Here is a 17,326-nt window from a genome sequence, read left to right on the forward strand (position 1 = left end):
GGCCTGCAAAACTATTGGGCTATCATACAATGCAAGCTTTCACAGCTGTTACTGGCATCACATAAACTTACAAGCTAATAGGCTGTGTTCCATATATATAAAGCTTTCTCCTAATGTTTTCTCTCCAGCTGCAGGAGACATCTTCAGAGGTGAAGCAGAGAACTGCAAACAGAACTCGAGGGAGTGCTGAATGTATGGGCAGTGTACAGGGCACCACAGTCCATCACGTGATGTCAGCTGCGAGACTCCCTCTGGTAACCCCAACATTCTCGATTGAAAGTAATTGATCATCGTTCTTATGTTGCAACATTGCCATCCAAATTTTATCTAATTTAGTACTTTCCTCTTTTCTTTAGGGAAGCTGTTGAGGTTTGTAAACACCATAATAATTTTAACAGAAAGGAGGAAGATGTCAAATTAGATAAAATTTGGATGTCAACATTACAATGTAAGAATGACAATTGATTACTTTCAATTGAGGATGTTGGCCTTACCAGAGATAATCTTGTAGCCAACATCATGTGGTGGACTTTGGTGGCCTCTAAACCGCCTGTATGTTCAGTGCTCCCTTGAGTTCTGGTTGCAGTTTGCCACTTTACCTCTGAAGATGTCTCCCATTGTTGGAGAAGAAATACATTGACCACAGCCTATTAGCCTGGAAGTTTTATGCAATATTGGGCTATGTTTTAACAGTACTGACTTTCATAAATTTATGAAATAATATACGAAAAAGGATAAATAAATTTGAATGTATTAACACAGTAAACCATTTCTGTAGCTAAATGGTTAACATCACTGCCTTTGGCATGGAAGGACCTGGGTTCAATTCCCAGTGCTTTTTCAACTTTCTTGAGACCAGATTAGGAACTGCTTGAATAAAGAAGCAGCAGCAGCAGCAGCAGGATTCATTTACTGGCAATAACAATTGGAGAGATTGGCGACATGCTGATTATGAGTCCCACGATCATAGATTGCTCCTTGTACAGCCTTGTAGATAGCAGTCGGCCATTCAGAACAGGCCTAAAGCATAATCCATGAGGGATGTTGATATCAATACAGTTTACATCAGGAGTGCTACAAGCATGCTAGTAGAGGCAGCCTGTTACATTTCTCTGTGTCTAGGGATGTTACGACATTAACAATTTCTCATACGGGATCATTAGTGAAGAGTAGTAAAGGATAAAAAACAACCGTCATTGATCTGGCTGAACGCTAAGGTTCTCACAAAGAACTGTAGCTGAAATGCAAATTATGTCAGAGCTCTATCAGCATCACAACTAATCTGCTACTGTAATAAGACTCTGACAGAATGTCCACATACCGTACATTGATGGTTAGATGGCAAGCTCCAAACCTCTGACATACACCAAAAATGGACAAGGGTCATTCTAAAAATGAAGAATGCTTTCATCTGACAAGCCACGTAATTCTGTCCCCACCTGTGCCATCTTGTCAAAGACCTTCCTAATCTTTGACATCAGTATGACACTAACAGGGAGCAGGAACAGTTGTTTATTGTTTGTTAGTGTGGTTTTAAAATGCATGACAAAATTAGTGATCCCACAAAGTGTGAGGCTAGTTGTATAAAACAGATTCTGACTTCAAAAAAAGCCTGACCTGTCAAAATATACAGACAGATGAGCAAAGTTTGCAGAAATGTGATGAGTGAAGCTTCAATTTAGAAGATGGTGTACCATGTTTTATAGCAGACAAAGGTATTTTCATGATGACGAATGATAGAGGATTGAGGAAAAAATTCAACAGGCTAGATATTTCGCTATTGATGGACTCAGTTTGTGCTTTCATAAAATTTCATGATTGCTTGTCAAATTGTTGGTTGTGATTTGGGCTATAGAACAGTGTGTGCCAGGTGGGTTCCTTGACTTTTGACAGATGAACACAAAAAATGATGAACGGGAATTGCACTGACCTTTCTCATTTAACATTACAAGGATAGTGAACAGTTTTCGAACCACATTGTTACTGGCGACGATATCTGATTTTCACGTAAAAGTCCATAAAGGAAGCAAAAGTCAATGGAATGATCCTCAAAAAAATCAAGAAAAGCCAAACAAATTGTGAGTAGCAGAAAGGTTCTGGCCACAGTGTTCTGGGGTAAAAGTATACCCTACTTATTGACTTTTTGCGTAGAGGAGAGACTGTAAGTACAGCAGCCTACTGTCAGGCCCTTCATAGACTGCACTGTGCCTTCAAAACAAATGACATAGATTGTTGTCCAGCGACATTGTGCTTCTCTACAGTAATGCTTGCCCACATTCTGCTGCTTTGAAGGAGGATTCGCAATGGCATTTTATGTGGGAAGTTTTTGAAGATCTGCCTTTGCCTTAGAACCCGGAGTTACCTCCAAATTGAAGTCTGTCTGTTTTTCTTTCTAACTCAATGAGGATATTAGTTACTATTCAACAACTACAGCACTACAAAAGATCTTTAAATTTGAACGATAACTAAATAGAAAAATAGCTAATATATCAAAATTTCTTGTAAAAAAGTTTTCTTGCATTATCTGGAATCAATATGTCTGGACAAACAAATGTTCTTTACTTTTAGAAAGACCCTCATGTTAGTCAACTCAGGAGCTGCGGAGAACCAGCAGTGGTTGTAAAAAACCGGTATTGTCTACTGAATCTTCCTGCAATTATTTTGCAAGAGGTTGAAGTTATATTCAGTGAGCTCCTAAGGAAACATACGTATTAGTTTGCACATTTCCTATGAGGAGATAGCTTTGTGATACTGGGGGCTGCAGTTTTGTGGTTTTCATTGGAACCATGTGTATTTTTCAAACTCAGATCACAGCCAATTATTATGTGGCTTACTGAGATTCACAAGCTTGTCCTAAGGTATGGATGATATTCTGTAACAGGGATGTAATTTCTGAGATAGCAGTGTGATGCGCAGTGGTCAATCTGTTTGGGAAAAACTTAATGAACATTTGGATAAACTTCAGAATCTCTCCAGGCCCTTCTGCTCTCCATCTTGACTGTTATTGAGAATGAGTATTAATCCTCAGAAATCAAATCAAATTTTCTCCACCCTCTACACGGATACAAACAGCTTCTGCACGTCACAATTGGTAAAGAATTCTACCACAAAGGACTCATCTGTTTTATGCATCTATTTGACAACTGACCATTTCTAAAAACATTATGTATTAATCAACTCTGTTGTCTTCCTTTCTTTCTTTATTTTCCAACAAGGTCATTAGACACAAAGCACAAGTTCAGACTGGACAGTTATGGGGGAGGAAATCAGTCATACTCTTTTCAAAAGAACCATCCAGATATTCACTTAAAGAGATTTAGGAGAACTATTAAAAACTTAAATCTCGACACCCACACAAAGATTTCAACAGGGCCACTCCTGAATGCAAGTCCATCACCTTTATGTTATCTTGCTCTATACAACTCTCTCTCTCTCTCTCTCTCTCTCTCTCTCTCTCTCTCTCTCTCTCTCTCTCTCTCTCTTATATATATATATATATATATATATATATATATATAAAACAAAGATGAGGTGACTTACCGAACAAAAGCGCTGGCAGGTCGATAGACACACAAACAAACACAAACATACACACAAAATTCAAGCTTTCGCAACAAACTGTTGCCTCATCAGGAAAGAGGGAAGGAGAGGGGAAGACGAAAGGAAGTGGGTTTTAAGGGAGAGGGTAAGGAGTCATTCCAATCCCGGGAGCGGAAAGACTTACCTTAGGGGGAAAAAAGGACAGGTATACACTCGCACACATGCACATATCCATCCACACATACAGACACAAGCAGACATATTTAAAGACCAAAATATATATATATATATATATATATATATATATATATATATATATATATATATATATATATATAATTTGTGTGTGTGTGTGTGTGTGTGTGTGTGTGTGTTTTCATTATAGTATTGTCACAACTGTTGGGATTGAGGCCTCATTTGTGGTAGCTAATGTTAAAATGAGTACTTATTCAAACATGTCTGAACAATGGAAAATCCAGGATGGAATAATGACCATATTGTGGAAAGGATAGATTGCTACTCACCATGTACTGAAGACATTGAGTCATAGACAGGCACAGCAAAAAGACTGCCAAACAAGTGAGCTTTCAGCCAAAAGGCCTTCTTCTAAAGTGGACAGTGGTTGTGTGTATGAGAGTTGTGCTTGTGTGAATTGTGTGTTTTGCTACTTTAGAAGAAGGCCTTTTGGCCAAAAGTTCACTTGTTTAGCAGTCTTTTTGATGTGCCTGTCTGTGACTCAACATCTCTGCCATATGATGAGTTTCAATCTGCCTTTTCGTAATATTGTCATTATTCTAACTTGTTTCTTTTATTATATAAGGTGACTCTTAAAAATGTACAATGGATTCTTTTACAATCACAATATTTTGCAGCCATTGTGAAAACTGTGATTGCTACATGGGACCATTAATTTTCCTTTCTTTACCGATTTCCTAACAAATCAATTATATAACAAGGAATTACTGCACACAGAGATTCTAGCTATAAAGGTGATTAATATTTCAATAAAATTATTGCAGCCTTGAAAAATTATCACAGTATTGGAAGTATACATGATATCAAAGAAAGAATTCCATATTTTGAGAGGTGGTAGTATGGACCAAAACAAGACAAAATGTCTAGTAAACATGGACTCTAAAGTGCTTTCCTTAAGAGCTATGAATACTTATACGTCTCCTCTACTGCAAGCTCTTCATTGCGATAACTACCTACAAAATATATGCTCTGCACTTACTCACAACTGTGAATATGGTTTAACTTAACGACACTAAATGTCTAACAGCTGTAATCTCTTTGATTTTCCAAGCAATTTGTTGTTCTCTCATTGGTATCTGGTGTTCTGCTTGTGGTCTGCATCTTCCCAACACAATACTACAATGTTGTAACTTGAAGTCTTCAACAGATGTTCTCTAGATTGGCAGCCTTGCTTGCCAGGTTCTGTATTTATGCCTGGGTGGTGCCTGGAGTTCTGTCTGCCAACCGCTCCAGATCCAGTGTTCCCTCTTTGATCTGCGCCCGTGAGGTACTCTTCCTCACTGCTGCAAGTGTTCCGTATTCCACCTGTGCCTACTGCGACAGTATACCACGGCAGTTGCCGCATCATGGGATTTTGTATTCATTCTGTGACCATGAGGTGCCTTCTCTGCAGTCTCACAATACTATAAGCATTCCTTGTTCCATCTGTAGCTGTCTCTCATTCTGTATTAGTTTTGCTCCTGTGAAGCACAATCCTTAATGTCTCAGGTTTTTGATGTTGTTACTGCAGTTTCTGAGGTTCATTACTGCAGCTAGGAATATGGAACACTGGGAGACTGACACCACTACAATAGAAAGCCTCAGTGGGTGTGGACAGCATAGTGAGTGCCTACAGCAGCACAAGACCAGGGAATGCACCTCGTGGTCGCTGACCAAGTATGGAACACCAGGAGGCAGCCACCACAATTGGAGACAGCAACAGTGGACTTAGACGGAATAGAAAAGATCTGGAGCAGCGTGGAAATGCACCTGGTGGGTGTGTACTGAATATGGAACACTAGGAGACAGAAAATGCTGCAAGAGATAGCCATAGTGGCACAGATGGCATAGGGAATGCCTACAGTGGTCCAAGACTGCAGAAAACGCACCTCACAGGCATGGCCCGATTACGGAACACCATGATGCAGCCACTGTGACAAGAGGCTGCCACAGTGGATGTGAACAAAAAGGGAACACCTGCAATGGTGTGGAAGCATACCTCGCGGGCATGGACTGAAGAGGGAATGCCCCATCCAGAGCAGACAGTAGATGTAACTCCAGGCACTGCCCAGGAATAAAGATTGGACCCAGTCAACCACGCAGACTGTCTCAGGGAACGTCTATGAAGATTTTGAGTTGCAACATTGAAATATCATGTTAAGATGATGCAGACCACTGGCAGAACACGAGACCTCGACGAGATGAGAACACCAACAGGTGCTAACTGCATGCTGTATTCGTGGACAGTAACAGAGGAATGTGTCCTCATTTGTTTACGGTGTTTATTTATTTATTTCTGCTCTGTTGCTCCAGTAAACAGAAGAATTGCATGGATTGGAGTGAGTCCTTTTTTTTAATTAAAAATTAAAATATTGTAACCATACTTGTGGACAGTAACTAAATATGCTAATAATTACAAATTGTAACATAACATGCATACAGGAAAAAATATGCCAATAGTTGCAGTCTTCGGCATTTACTGCAGTGGGACCGAAGTATAACATAATTAAATCGTAAATTACAGTTATTCCACATTGTAAGTTATAGAATTATTAAAAAGTACATTATTAAGTTAAGCATAAAAATTTCAGTGATGAGGTAGGCTATAGTATTCATCTACAAAATTGTAATAATAAATATTACATATACTAGTGTTTAATACATTAACTGTACCTGGTGTGCGTTTTGATCAATGCATTTTAATTTACGTCCTCCTGAACTTTTGAGACCTATGAAACTGATTGTAGTGGGTTTTCTTAGCATTCAAAGTTAGACCATTGCAACTTGTGAGAGTTCAGTCAAGGTGTGTGTTACAAATAACCCACACACCTTTGTAGTAGTCGCCGAACTCCCGACTAGGTGAAATTTTCTTAAATCGTGATTCAGTACTAGTGTCTATTAAATCAGTATTCCAACAACTTGGGGCTACAATCTGAATTTATTGTACAGTGCCTATATGTCAGACAAGAGATTAGTCATTAGCTTCTGTCTTTATGTGCAGCTGACATTCTGTTCAGACTCTGACATTCAACCACCTGAACAAAATGTTTTTCATTATAGCTTGACGTATAAATGAACAAGCACACACACACACACACACACACACACACACACACACACACATACACATAACTGTTTACACGTGTTGATTTATACATCAAGTTAGTATGGGATTTTCATATTAGTGAAATAGTTTTTTGATTGAAATTCTTAGCAATAAAATAGCAGAAAAGCCTGCACCCTCTCAAACTGAACCATTTTTGGAGATCAGAGAAAACATTATTGGCAGTTGTTGAAATATCGTTGTCTGGTGTTTCAACTGCAAAGAGAGTAAATTTGCAGATAGCTTTTGTACATAGTGGAAGGTAATAATAAAAATAAGAAAGAACAAAGGGCCCAATACAGAATCTTGCAACAGCCCTGTATTTACTGTTCCCCAGTGAGGTGAAGTTATTGTATCATCTCCATGATTAAGTGATACCCTCTGTTTTCTATCAGTTAGGTACAATTTAAGACATATCCGTACTGCATCAATTAACCCATAAGGAGGATTTCATGGTTCACACAGTCGAAAGCTTTATTATATCTCAATATACCATCAGATGCCAGTCTATTGTTAAGTGCTTCTAAAACATTTTTGGTAAAGGAAAATATAGGGTCATCAGTTGATAGGCCTGTTTGGAAGCTGAAATGACAATGAGTAAGTGCCTTTTTGATGTTCAGGTCTTCAACAATTCTCCCATGCATCAGTTTCTCCAGAATTTTTGAGAAAAATGTTAAAAGGGAGATAGAGTGGTAGTTTGAAACAGCCCCCTTTCTTGAATAGTGGCTTCACAATGGTCTACTTTAGTCTGTCTGGAACAATACCTTGTAGAAGGGATTCATTAAATAGATGACGAAGTATTACACAAATAGCACTATCATGATGTTTAAGTACCCTTGTGGCAATGTTATCAAAGCCAGGTGTATTTTTATTTTGCATTTTTGTGATGATCCTTTTCACCTCACTGACTGAAAGGGGCTTTCTGCATTTGTCTTATTTTGCGCAATCCAGTTCCTTTCACAAGGTTCATAGTGTCTTTGACTGAGCTCTTATAGCCTGTATTCTGAGCAACTGTTAGAAAGTGATTGTTAAAGACACTTGCAACTGCATCAGTTTCTTTAACCATGTTGACACCATGTCTTATTTCTGTGTTGGATTCTCTTTCACATTTCTTTTCCAGCTCCCTTTTAAGAACACTGCATATGGTTTTCATTTTGTCTATTTCATATTTAATAAATAAGGTTTTAGAGCACGTTATGATTCTTTTCAAAATTTAACAATATGATCTATAGTGCCGTTTTATTTGTGTATGATGCACTGGTGACAGTGGTCCCTCTAGGCGTGTAATTATTGCTCCAAATTGATGCCTTTTTTGTCTCAAAAGAGAGTCAGCATAACCTTCCCTGATGATGGTTCTGTTTGAAGCTTCTTTGGTTTTGGTGATGAGGAATGGCGCCATTCTTTGTTCGCTCTCTTCGTTTCTGGTTGGTGGAAGTGAACCCATGTTTCGACCCCAGTAACGATTCTTGCAAGGAAGCCATCACCTTCTTGTTCAAAGCGCCAAAGAAGTTCTTCACAAGCATCAACACATCATTCTCTCACTTCAGGAGTCAGCTGCCGTGGCACCCATCTTGCAGACACTTTGTGAAACTGGAGCATATCATGCACAATGTGGTGTGCTGACCCATGACTAATCTGTAAACATGCTGCAATGTCATTCAGTGTCACTCGGCAGTTTTCCTTCACTATTGCTTCAACTGCTGCAATGTTCTGTGGAGTCACAACTCATTATGCCTGTCCTGGACAAGGAGCATCTTCCACTGAAGTCACACCATTTGCGAACTTTCTACTCTATTCATAGACTTGCTGCTGTGACAAATATGCATCACCATACTGAACCTTCATTCTTCGATGAATTTCAAAAGGTTTCACACCTTCACTACGCAAAAACCAAATAACAGAATGCTGTTCTTCCCTGGTGCAAGTCGCAAGTGGGGCGGCCATCTTTATACTGATGCGACGGTATGTGTGCATCTGCACTGTGCTGCCACCTACAGGCCATTATGCATGCTGTTTGTAGCACGCTTACCAACTTACAGGATAATGGCGTGAAACTTCAATTTGTTATTACAAATTTAAGGTTTTCATTTGACTCACCCTCATACATAACTTATTATTATTGTAGGTCTGTAACGGGAAAGAGATTATAGTAATAGAGATACATTTCACAGTAGTGTAGAGGAACCAGCACTCGTAACTCTTACGGTAAACATTTTAGTGCCCATGTTTACTGGACATGTTTGGCTTGTTTTGGTCCATGCTAGAGCGTCTCAAAATATATAACAGTTTCTTTAATATCTTGCATACAGCAAACATGTAGGGAAGTAAAGGCAAATAATAAAAATGTAGTATGCAATAACCACAAAAAAGGGAGAGAGGGTTAGTTCATATAGGTGTGTGTACATATTCTGAAGATATATACAAATATACTGGCAGAGCAAATCCCATGGTAATAATGTAGTGAAATTTTTGTAACTTTTTGGTCTCCCCATTGCCTCTAAGAATAATTGTGTCATAATGCCTTCAACAGAAACAGCTGTTAAGATAACACTGCAAAAGAGGAATCTCTTCTCTGCTCACCAAAGATGTGGAAAAAAGTGGTACTTTTTGTTGAAGAGGAATGAAAAGAAATAGAATCTGAATTTATAGACTGGTGATGACAACATACAAGTATAAGCTTTGTGTTAATCATTAGTACTAAGTATTTAAATTGTAAAGATGCTCCACTATGCTGAATAAACATTCTTCTACTCCCGCAGTAGCAAAATTTCTTATGTCTATCTCTCAAAACATACAAGAAAATTCTAGTGCACACAATGACTTTTAAAGTTATATTTGGTCTTTATTCTTTTCACAACTTCTGTAAAGAAAAAAAAATTATTACAGGCACAGAGCTATCAACATCTATGTGCGTTCCTATTGCGATCTGTGGCTGCAGGATGAGAATGTTGGCCAGGAGATAATGATTGAAGATCTGACTGTAAGTAACTACTGGTTATAATTATCAGTGGAGTAGCTTTTACTGCACATTTTCTTCAGTTTTAACTGTTGTGCCTTTCTGGATATACTAATTCACTTTTGTAAATTATTTTTTAACACATAACAGTAACTGCACTTAAAGTGTTAACTTGCTTAGGTCAGATGTGCCCTTGAGGCTGCAATATGGTAGCATAATTGCTTCTCACAGACCACAGAAGTGTTATCGTGACAGAGGAATTATTTTTTTAGACAACATAGTTGTGTGGAGATAACAGCGATTGGTTTACTTATAATCAATTTTTCAAAATGACAGTCACAATCAGATTATTTATTTTCCGCCAACTGGTTTCCACCTGCGACGGGGTCATCTTCAGGGCAATTTACACCATTTGGACGCTCGCTGGAGTCGTCACCCTTCCCATGCACAGGCAGGGTGACAACTCCATGCCCTGAAGATGACCCCATTGTGGGTTGAAACAGGTTGGCGGCAAAATAAATAATGCGATTGTGACTGTCATTTTGAATAATTGATTAGAGGAATTATCTCTTACTACCACAGTGATTATTGTGTAAAGTAACACCCTTTCAACTGTAGGCTTTCTCGGCGCACTGTCAAATGGGGTGATTTCTGACCATTTTGAGGTTATTTGCACCATAGCTTGTATTGGTTATGTTGATTACATTGTTTGTTATGGAAGTGTATGACAAATAATATATCCTAAAAACAGAAAGTTTGTGTGTACGTATACTTGCCTGAGACAGATAAATGAAGTTACATAATACAATGGAACACCTACAGCCATTCTTAAGATGTTACTTATTACATGGCTACCAGTTTTGTTACTTCAGTACACCATCTCCAGGCTTTAACTGGCCCTGAGGGGGTTAACTCAAATCATATACTTGATTCCATCAGTGCCAATATGTTGTGAGTTAACCCCCTCAGTGTCAGTTAAAGCATGAAGATGGTGTACTGAAGCACTGAAACTGGACAGCCGTAGGTGTTCCATTTTGTTACATAATTGAATGACGAAGTCCCTCAAACCCTCAGGAGGCTGTACATACAAAAACTTGATAAATGAAGTGTCCGAAATCACACCATGGATTTAAATCCCTGTCTGCAGTTACAAATTACATGGGAGTATTTCAGACATAAATTGATGTTTTCTTTTAAAATTCTACATTATCCTTATTTGATTTTAGTGACATTTAACACATTTCAAGGATGTTCATAATAACGAATAAGTGATAAAAGTTGAAATAACAAATTTTATTTATTTAAAGGTTCTATATATTCATGGTTGGGTCTTATTTTCTATAGATTAAATTGCAAATTTTTGAAGGTATAAATCAAAATATTAAAAACAAAACAAAGACATTATACTACAAGATCAAAATCAGTTCACTTACTCAATATTCAGCATTAAGTTTCAAACATTGGCCGTTAAGTTACGATGGCTTTAGAGTCAAAGCACATCTTTTCTAAAAATAAATGTCCTCTTCTCAACTGGCGTAGTACATACTCAGAGAACTTGTTCTTTTTGTATTGTGTCTTCAGCAAGGACATTGGGAAACACAAATACGAGGGAAATTTGATAATCTTTTATGTTGTCCATCTCAGTTCCATGAAAATACAATTTATTGCTGCAGTTGTTATGAGACGTTCCGGTATAACAGTTGTCAAATAGGCTGTCTTATCAATGAGAGTATTTGTTGCTCACAGTTTGACTTGTACAAAGCTATTCACACCTTTTGGCACCATGTTGTAAAACTAGTTATGATTAATAACAAGGTGTGAGGTTTGAAAATGGGCGGGTCAGCCCAAAACAATTAACCACTGCAGCAATAAATTGTATATTCTTACAACTGAGATGGACAAAATAAAAATTTATCAAGTTTTCCTCAATATTATACAGTTGCAGACCTACCATCCTGAAGCTGTATGCCTCGGATCAGCAAACACAAATACGTTTCTACTGTTGCTGTGTGGACGCAAGAATTTCACACATACTTGCCTTGCACCAACATTTGTTGCCATTCCAACATACTGCCTCATATGCTCCTTGTTTCAAGATATGTGTTCATAATCAGCAGCAAAACTCCGTTGGATAATGGGTTATTTTCACTTCCTCTACTGCTCAAAGCACTATCACATGTTTCCGCAGTGTTTTCATAATCCTGGAAGCCATGGCCCATCATTGATTTCCCAGGAGGAATGTCTACTTTGTGGTAGCAGGAACTACCAGATTTAGTTGGAGGATAACAAATATCGTTGAGCATTTCTTAGAAACTGGAAGTCCATGCCTCTGTGTAGCTTTGCCAGCCCTCCTCATTATCAGACAATTTCTGTAATACATGATCTGGATCAAATGGGATTAGGCCTGCTGCCCAAAATTCACTCATTATGTTTTCAGTAAATTTGCTGGAATCTTAGTCAGTGTTTGCTTCAGAAGAGATGGAAAAGTATCCTCAGGAATGGTCCCGCGAGTGTAGTTCTTCCGTTCAGTTGATCCAGCTCTCCACACTGCTTTCATTGGTCTGAAGAAGCTTACAAGAAGTAGTTGGAGGAGGTAGGTGCTGTTAGGTGGAAGGAAAATGAATGAAATATTGTTCCACTGACACTCTTTGGTAATGTGTAGGGAAATGTGACTGAGGAAGTTGTCCCAATCATCACTATTGGTCCATTTTGCTTCTCCAAGTAGAGGAAAGCAGTTGTAAAGAACCAGTCTTCAAATATTGGCAGATCAGACCATCGAGTTTTATTCCTATTGCAAGGGATTCCACCTGGGTGGCCTTCCTGTCACTTGTGCCACAAATACTCAGATGTAAAAAGGACACATTATGGCGGAAGCAGTTTACCATCAGCACTTGTTGCCATCATTATTGAGACACTAGATTTCGTTGAATCCATCACTTTTTCAGCATGCTTGGTCCCTTGTTTTGTAATTGTCTGTTGCTTGCTTGGATCATCTGACATGTTGATTTCTTCAAACTCTATGTGATCAAATGTATCTGGCCACCTGGCTGAAAATGACTTACAAGTTCATGACACCCTCCATCGGTAATGCTGGAATTCAGTAAGGTGTTGGCCCACCCTTAGCCTTGATGACAGCTTCCACCCTCGCAGGCATACGTTCAATCAGGTACTGGAAGGTTTCTTGGGGAATGGCAGCCCATTCTTCACAGAGCACTGCAGTGTTGGTTGGTGAGGCCTGGCACGAAGTTGGCGTTCCAGAACATCCCAAAGGTGTTCTATAGGATTCAGGTCAGCACTCAGTGCAGGCCAGTCCGTTACAGAGATGTTGTCATTGTGTAACCACTCTGCCACAGGCTGTGCGTTATGAACAGGGGCTCCATCATGTTGAAAGGTGCAGTCGCCATCCCCGAATTGCTCTTCAACAGTGGGAAGCAAGAAGGTGCTTAAAATATCAATGTAGGCCTGTACTGCGATAGTGCCACACAGAACAACATGGAGTGCAAGCCCCTCCATGAAAAATGTGACCACACCATAACACCACGGCCTCCGAATTTTACTGTTGTCACTACACACGCTGGCAGATGACGTTCACCAGGCATTCGCCATACCCACACCCTGCCATCAGATTGCCACATTGTGTACCGTGTTTAGTCACTCCACACAGTGTTTTACCACTGTTCAATCATCCAATGTTTACGCTCCTTACACCAAGCGAGGTGTCATTTGGCGTTTACTGGCATGATGTGTGGCTTATGAGCAGCTGCTTGACCATGAAATCCATGTTTTCTCACCTCCTGCCTAACTGTCATAGTACATGCAGTGGATCCTGATTCAATTTGGAATTACTGTGTGATGGTCTGGATAGATGTCTGCACATTACGACCCTCTTCAACTGTTGGCGGTCTTTGTTAGTCCACAGAGGAGATCAGCCTGTATGCTTTTGTGCTTTATGTGTCCCTTCACATTTCCACTTCACTATCACATCGGAAACAGTGGACCTAGGGATGTTTAGGAATGTGGAAATTTTGTGTACGAATGTATGACACAGGGGACACCCAATCATCTGACCATGTTTGAAATCTGTGAGTTCCGCAGTGTCCCATTCTGCTCTCTCACGATATCTGATTTACTGAGGTCGCTGATATGGAGTACCTGGCAGTAGGTGGCAGCACAATGCACCTAATTGAAAAGTGTATGTTTTTGGGGGTGTCCATATACTTTTGATCACATAGTGTAGTTAATTATGTTGCTAGGTGGAAGATTTTCTAGCACTGGCTTATATTGGAGAAATATAATTTAACTGTCATGTTATTCACTCCTGCATAAACTCTTTTAATAATTTTGCTTAGGCAAATGGGGAGCTCTTCTGAATGCTGCTTGAGGAAAAAATGTGCACATTCTTCTTGTTAGAAAATATCTTCTCTTTTATCAAGATAGCTTTTCACTAAAAACCATCCAGTTTAGTGAAAGGAAATCCCCAATGTGCAACCCTCAAGATACCTTGCTTCAACATTTTTTTCTTCTACCTCATTTACTTGTGGTTGTCCTCCCAGTTTTGTTTGGATGTATTTCCTGTACTGTACTTTGTTGGGTCGATCTAGGTATACCATACAAATCACACGCTTTTCTGTATGATAATTTGTGATGCTGAATTTACCAAATGTTACATGATGTACTAAGAAGAAAAAGAGCATTATACAACATGCACTGATAAAATCATGCCACAGTGATAGTCATGTGCACACTTACAAAACAATTCTGCCTTTGGATCACACTCCCATTTCACACACAGGGTCACAGACAGGTATTTTACTCCAAAAACTGGGCAGTAGAAAAGTTAAACAATTCTAACCCATGCTCTTCCCATCATAGAGAGCAAAATGACTACATGTGTGAGATTCCATGCTTTGTGTGAATTTTCTTTAAGTCTTCTTTATATACAGAACTTTTTTTTTTTAGATTGTATGTGTGTCATTAACATAGATGTTAGGTTAGAGTTGCCCATTAGGTAGGGCTTGTTTAATGCAATTAATGAATTAACAGTTTGTTGTATCCTTGAAATGCAGCAATCCTTTGAGGACGCTGAACTGAAAAAGCGTGATGAACAGGAAGATGAAGGAAAACCAGATCCTCTAAATCAACTTGTGACAACCTTCTGCCGAGGAGCCATGACTGAACGAACTGGAGCTCTCCAAGAAGATCCACTTTACATGTCGTATGCTGAAATTCAGTCCAAGTAAGTTTAATCTACTTAGGTAAATTTGAACTTACATCAATGAAACGTGATATTGATCTCTTTTTTTCCTTATTATTCCACTGGTGAAATATTTTTCTGGTGCTTTCGACTGAAGAATTCAAATTTATACTCATCACATTTGTGGCCCAATGAAAATCTTTGCTTCTGAGTCCCACTTTGAATGTATATTTTCTGTAAATTTGAGATCAGGTGCTATTGACAGTCAGATGATTGATTTTGTAACACTTAACTATTTTCTTGGAAAATATGGTTTTGAATTTCCAGCTAAGTTGACTGTGCTGTTTTCGTTTACTGAATGCTACATTTTCAGTTTCACTTATTTCCAGCTTAACAGTTATTATTGTGAGAAATCCACTGGCAGTGTAGTGTGTAGCCCTTTATCAGTTGCTGTACCATTGTTTACATTTTGAAGGAAAGGCCCTAGAATCCACTAAGTGCAAGCAAGTGAGTTTCTGTCCATATTTGGATGTCACTGTTGCAGTATAATCACATGAAACAGAAAAACTGAATGATTTCTTTCATCATCCAAAGTCTGTCCCTCTTCAAACACATACAGATTAATATAAACATAAAGTTTCTAGTGGGTGATACTTGTTTATCATCTTTTGTTTCTGTAAATCCAGTTTTTAATCCACAAGCAGGTCTCCTCCCCATCTCCTTCTACCCTCTTGTTATTGTTCTCATCATCTTCAGCCTCTAGGCTGGTGTACTGCAGCCCTCCATACTAGTTTTTCCTGTGTAAGCCTCTCCTGCCGGCCGCGGTGGTCTAGCGGTTCTGGCGCTGCAGTCCGGAACCGCGGGACTGCTACGGTCGCAGGTTCGAATCCTGCCTCGGGCATGGATGTGTGTGATGTCCTTAGGTTAGTTAGGTTTAAGTAGTTCTAAGTTCTAGGGGACTTATGACCTAAGATGTTGAGTCCCATAGTGCTCAGAGCCATTTGAACCATAAGCCTCTCCATCTCTGCATAACTACTGCAAACCTTATTCATCTTAACTTGCTTACTGTATTCGAGCCTTGGTCTTGTCACTAAATAAACTTGGGCAACATTAGAAAGCATCATCTCGAAAATTCTGTAAAACCATGTTAAAATTGTAATGTAACAATACCAGAGAAGGAAAGTTGCTACTCACCATATAGCGAAGATGCTGAGTCGCGATAGGCACAACAAAAAGATTCACACAATTAAAGCTTTCAGCCATTAAGGCCTTCATCAGTAGTAGACATACATACACACACGCACACACAAACACTCACATAAATGCAACTTGCACACACGTCTGCAGTCTCAGAGAGCTGAGACCACACTGCGAACAGCAACACCAGTGCATGATGATCGCAACTCAAAGAGGTAAAGAGAAGAAATGTAAGAAAATGGTGGGTGGATTTCCTGCGCATAAATGGAAAAACCAAAATGGCCAAAGACGCGTCAAATTGTGCAAAAATTTTAATCTCAAAATCATGTTGACACATTTTAAAAAGAACTCTTCTAAACAAAAATCTTGGCAGGCACCCCACATGTTTATTGGGGAATTTCAAATAGATCATGTAGTGATTTCATCTGCTAACTACAAAGACAATTTAAATGTCCAAGTTAAGAAAGGGGCAATATTGATTCTGACCATTATTTAATGCAAATAAAAGTAAAACTTCAACCATGAAATCTGTTCAAAACAAAAAATGCTATCCTAAAATTTGACACTGCTAAAATAACCCCACCTCTAACAAGCGAACTGGACAAAAAACAATCCAACAATTGGCAAAGTCCAAAAGAAAAGTTCATCAAAACAGCACATAATTTAATTCCACTTTGAAAGAAACAAAAACACACTTGGTGGTACGTGGATTGTGAAACAGCAGTTAAGTCTAGGCATGAGGCAGTCACAATTTGGAATAGTAACAAAACTGCTGATACATACAACACCTTTCTAACTGTAAGAAAAGAAACATCTAAATTAATCCGACAGACTAAAAGAAACTACAAAAATTCCCAACTTTTAGAAATCAAAAAAGACTTCCAAAAGAACAATGCAAGAAGCTTTTATAAAACATTCAAAACAAAACTAACTGGTTACCAACCTCAGAGTCCTTGCTTCAAAAATGAAAATGGCAGTTTGGCTCTTAACAGCCAGTAAAAGTATAAGGTATTTGCTAATTATTTTGAAAAACTATTGAACTGTCCAGAGCCAGCAAATAAATTCCAGCCACAGCAGACTAATAACACCGATGCTAACTCTA

The 17,326-nt window shown here is 38.8% G+C and overlaps 1 protein-coding gene across 1 annotated transcript in view; it reads left to right on the plus strand.

The window, feature by feature from the left end:
• LOC124776932 (ryanodine receptor) overlaps window positions 1–17,326 on the plus strand; it is a 694,095-nt gene that overhangs the window by 574,547 nt on the left and 102,222 nt on the right. The window contains exons 78-79 of the mRNA XM_047252151.1: window positions 9,764–9,857; window positions 14,900–15,069. Of these exons, the coding sequence (XP_047108107.1) occupies window positions 9,764–9,857; window positions 14,900–15,069 (264 nt within the window). The remainder of the gene's footprint in view (window positions 1–9,763; window positions 9,858–14,899; window positions 15,070–17,326) is intronic.

The sequence above is a fragment of the Schistocerca piceifrons genome, chromosome 2 (genome assembly GCF_021461385.2).
Source record: "Schistocerca piceifrons isolate TAMUIC-IGC-003096 chromosome 2, iqSchPice1.1, whole genome shotgun sequence".
In the NCBI taxonomy this organism is placed as follows: domain Eukaryota; kingdom Metazoa; phylum Arthropoda; class Insecta; order Orthoptera; family Acrididae; genus Schistocerca; species Schistocerca piceifrons.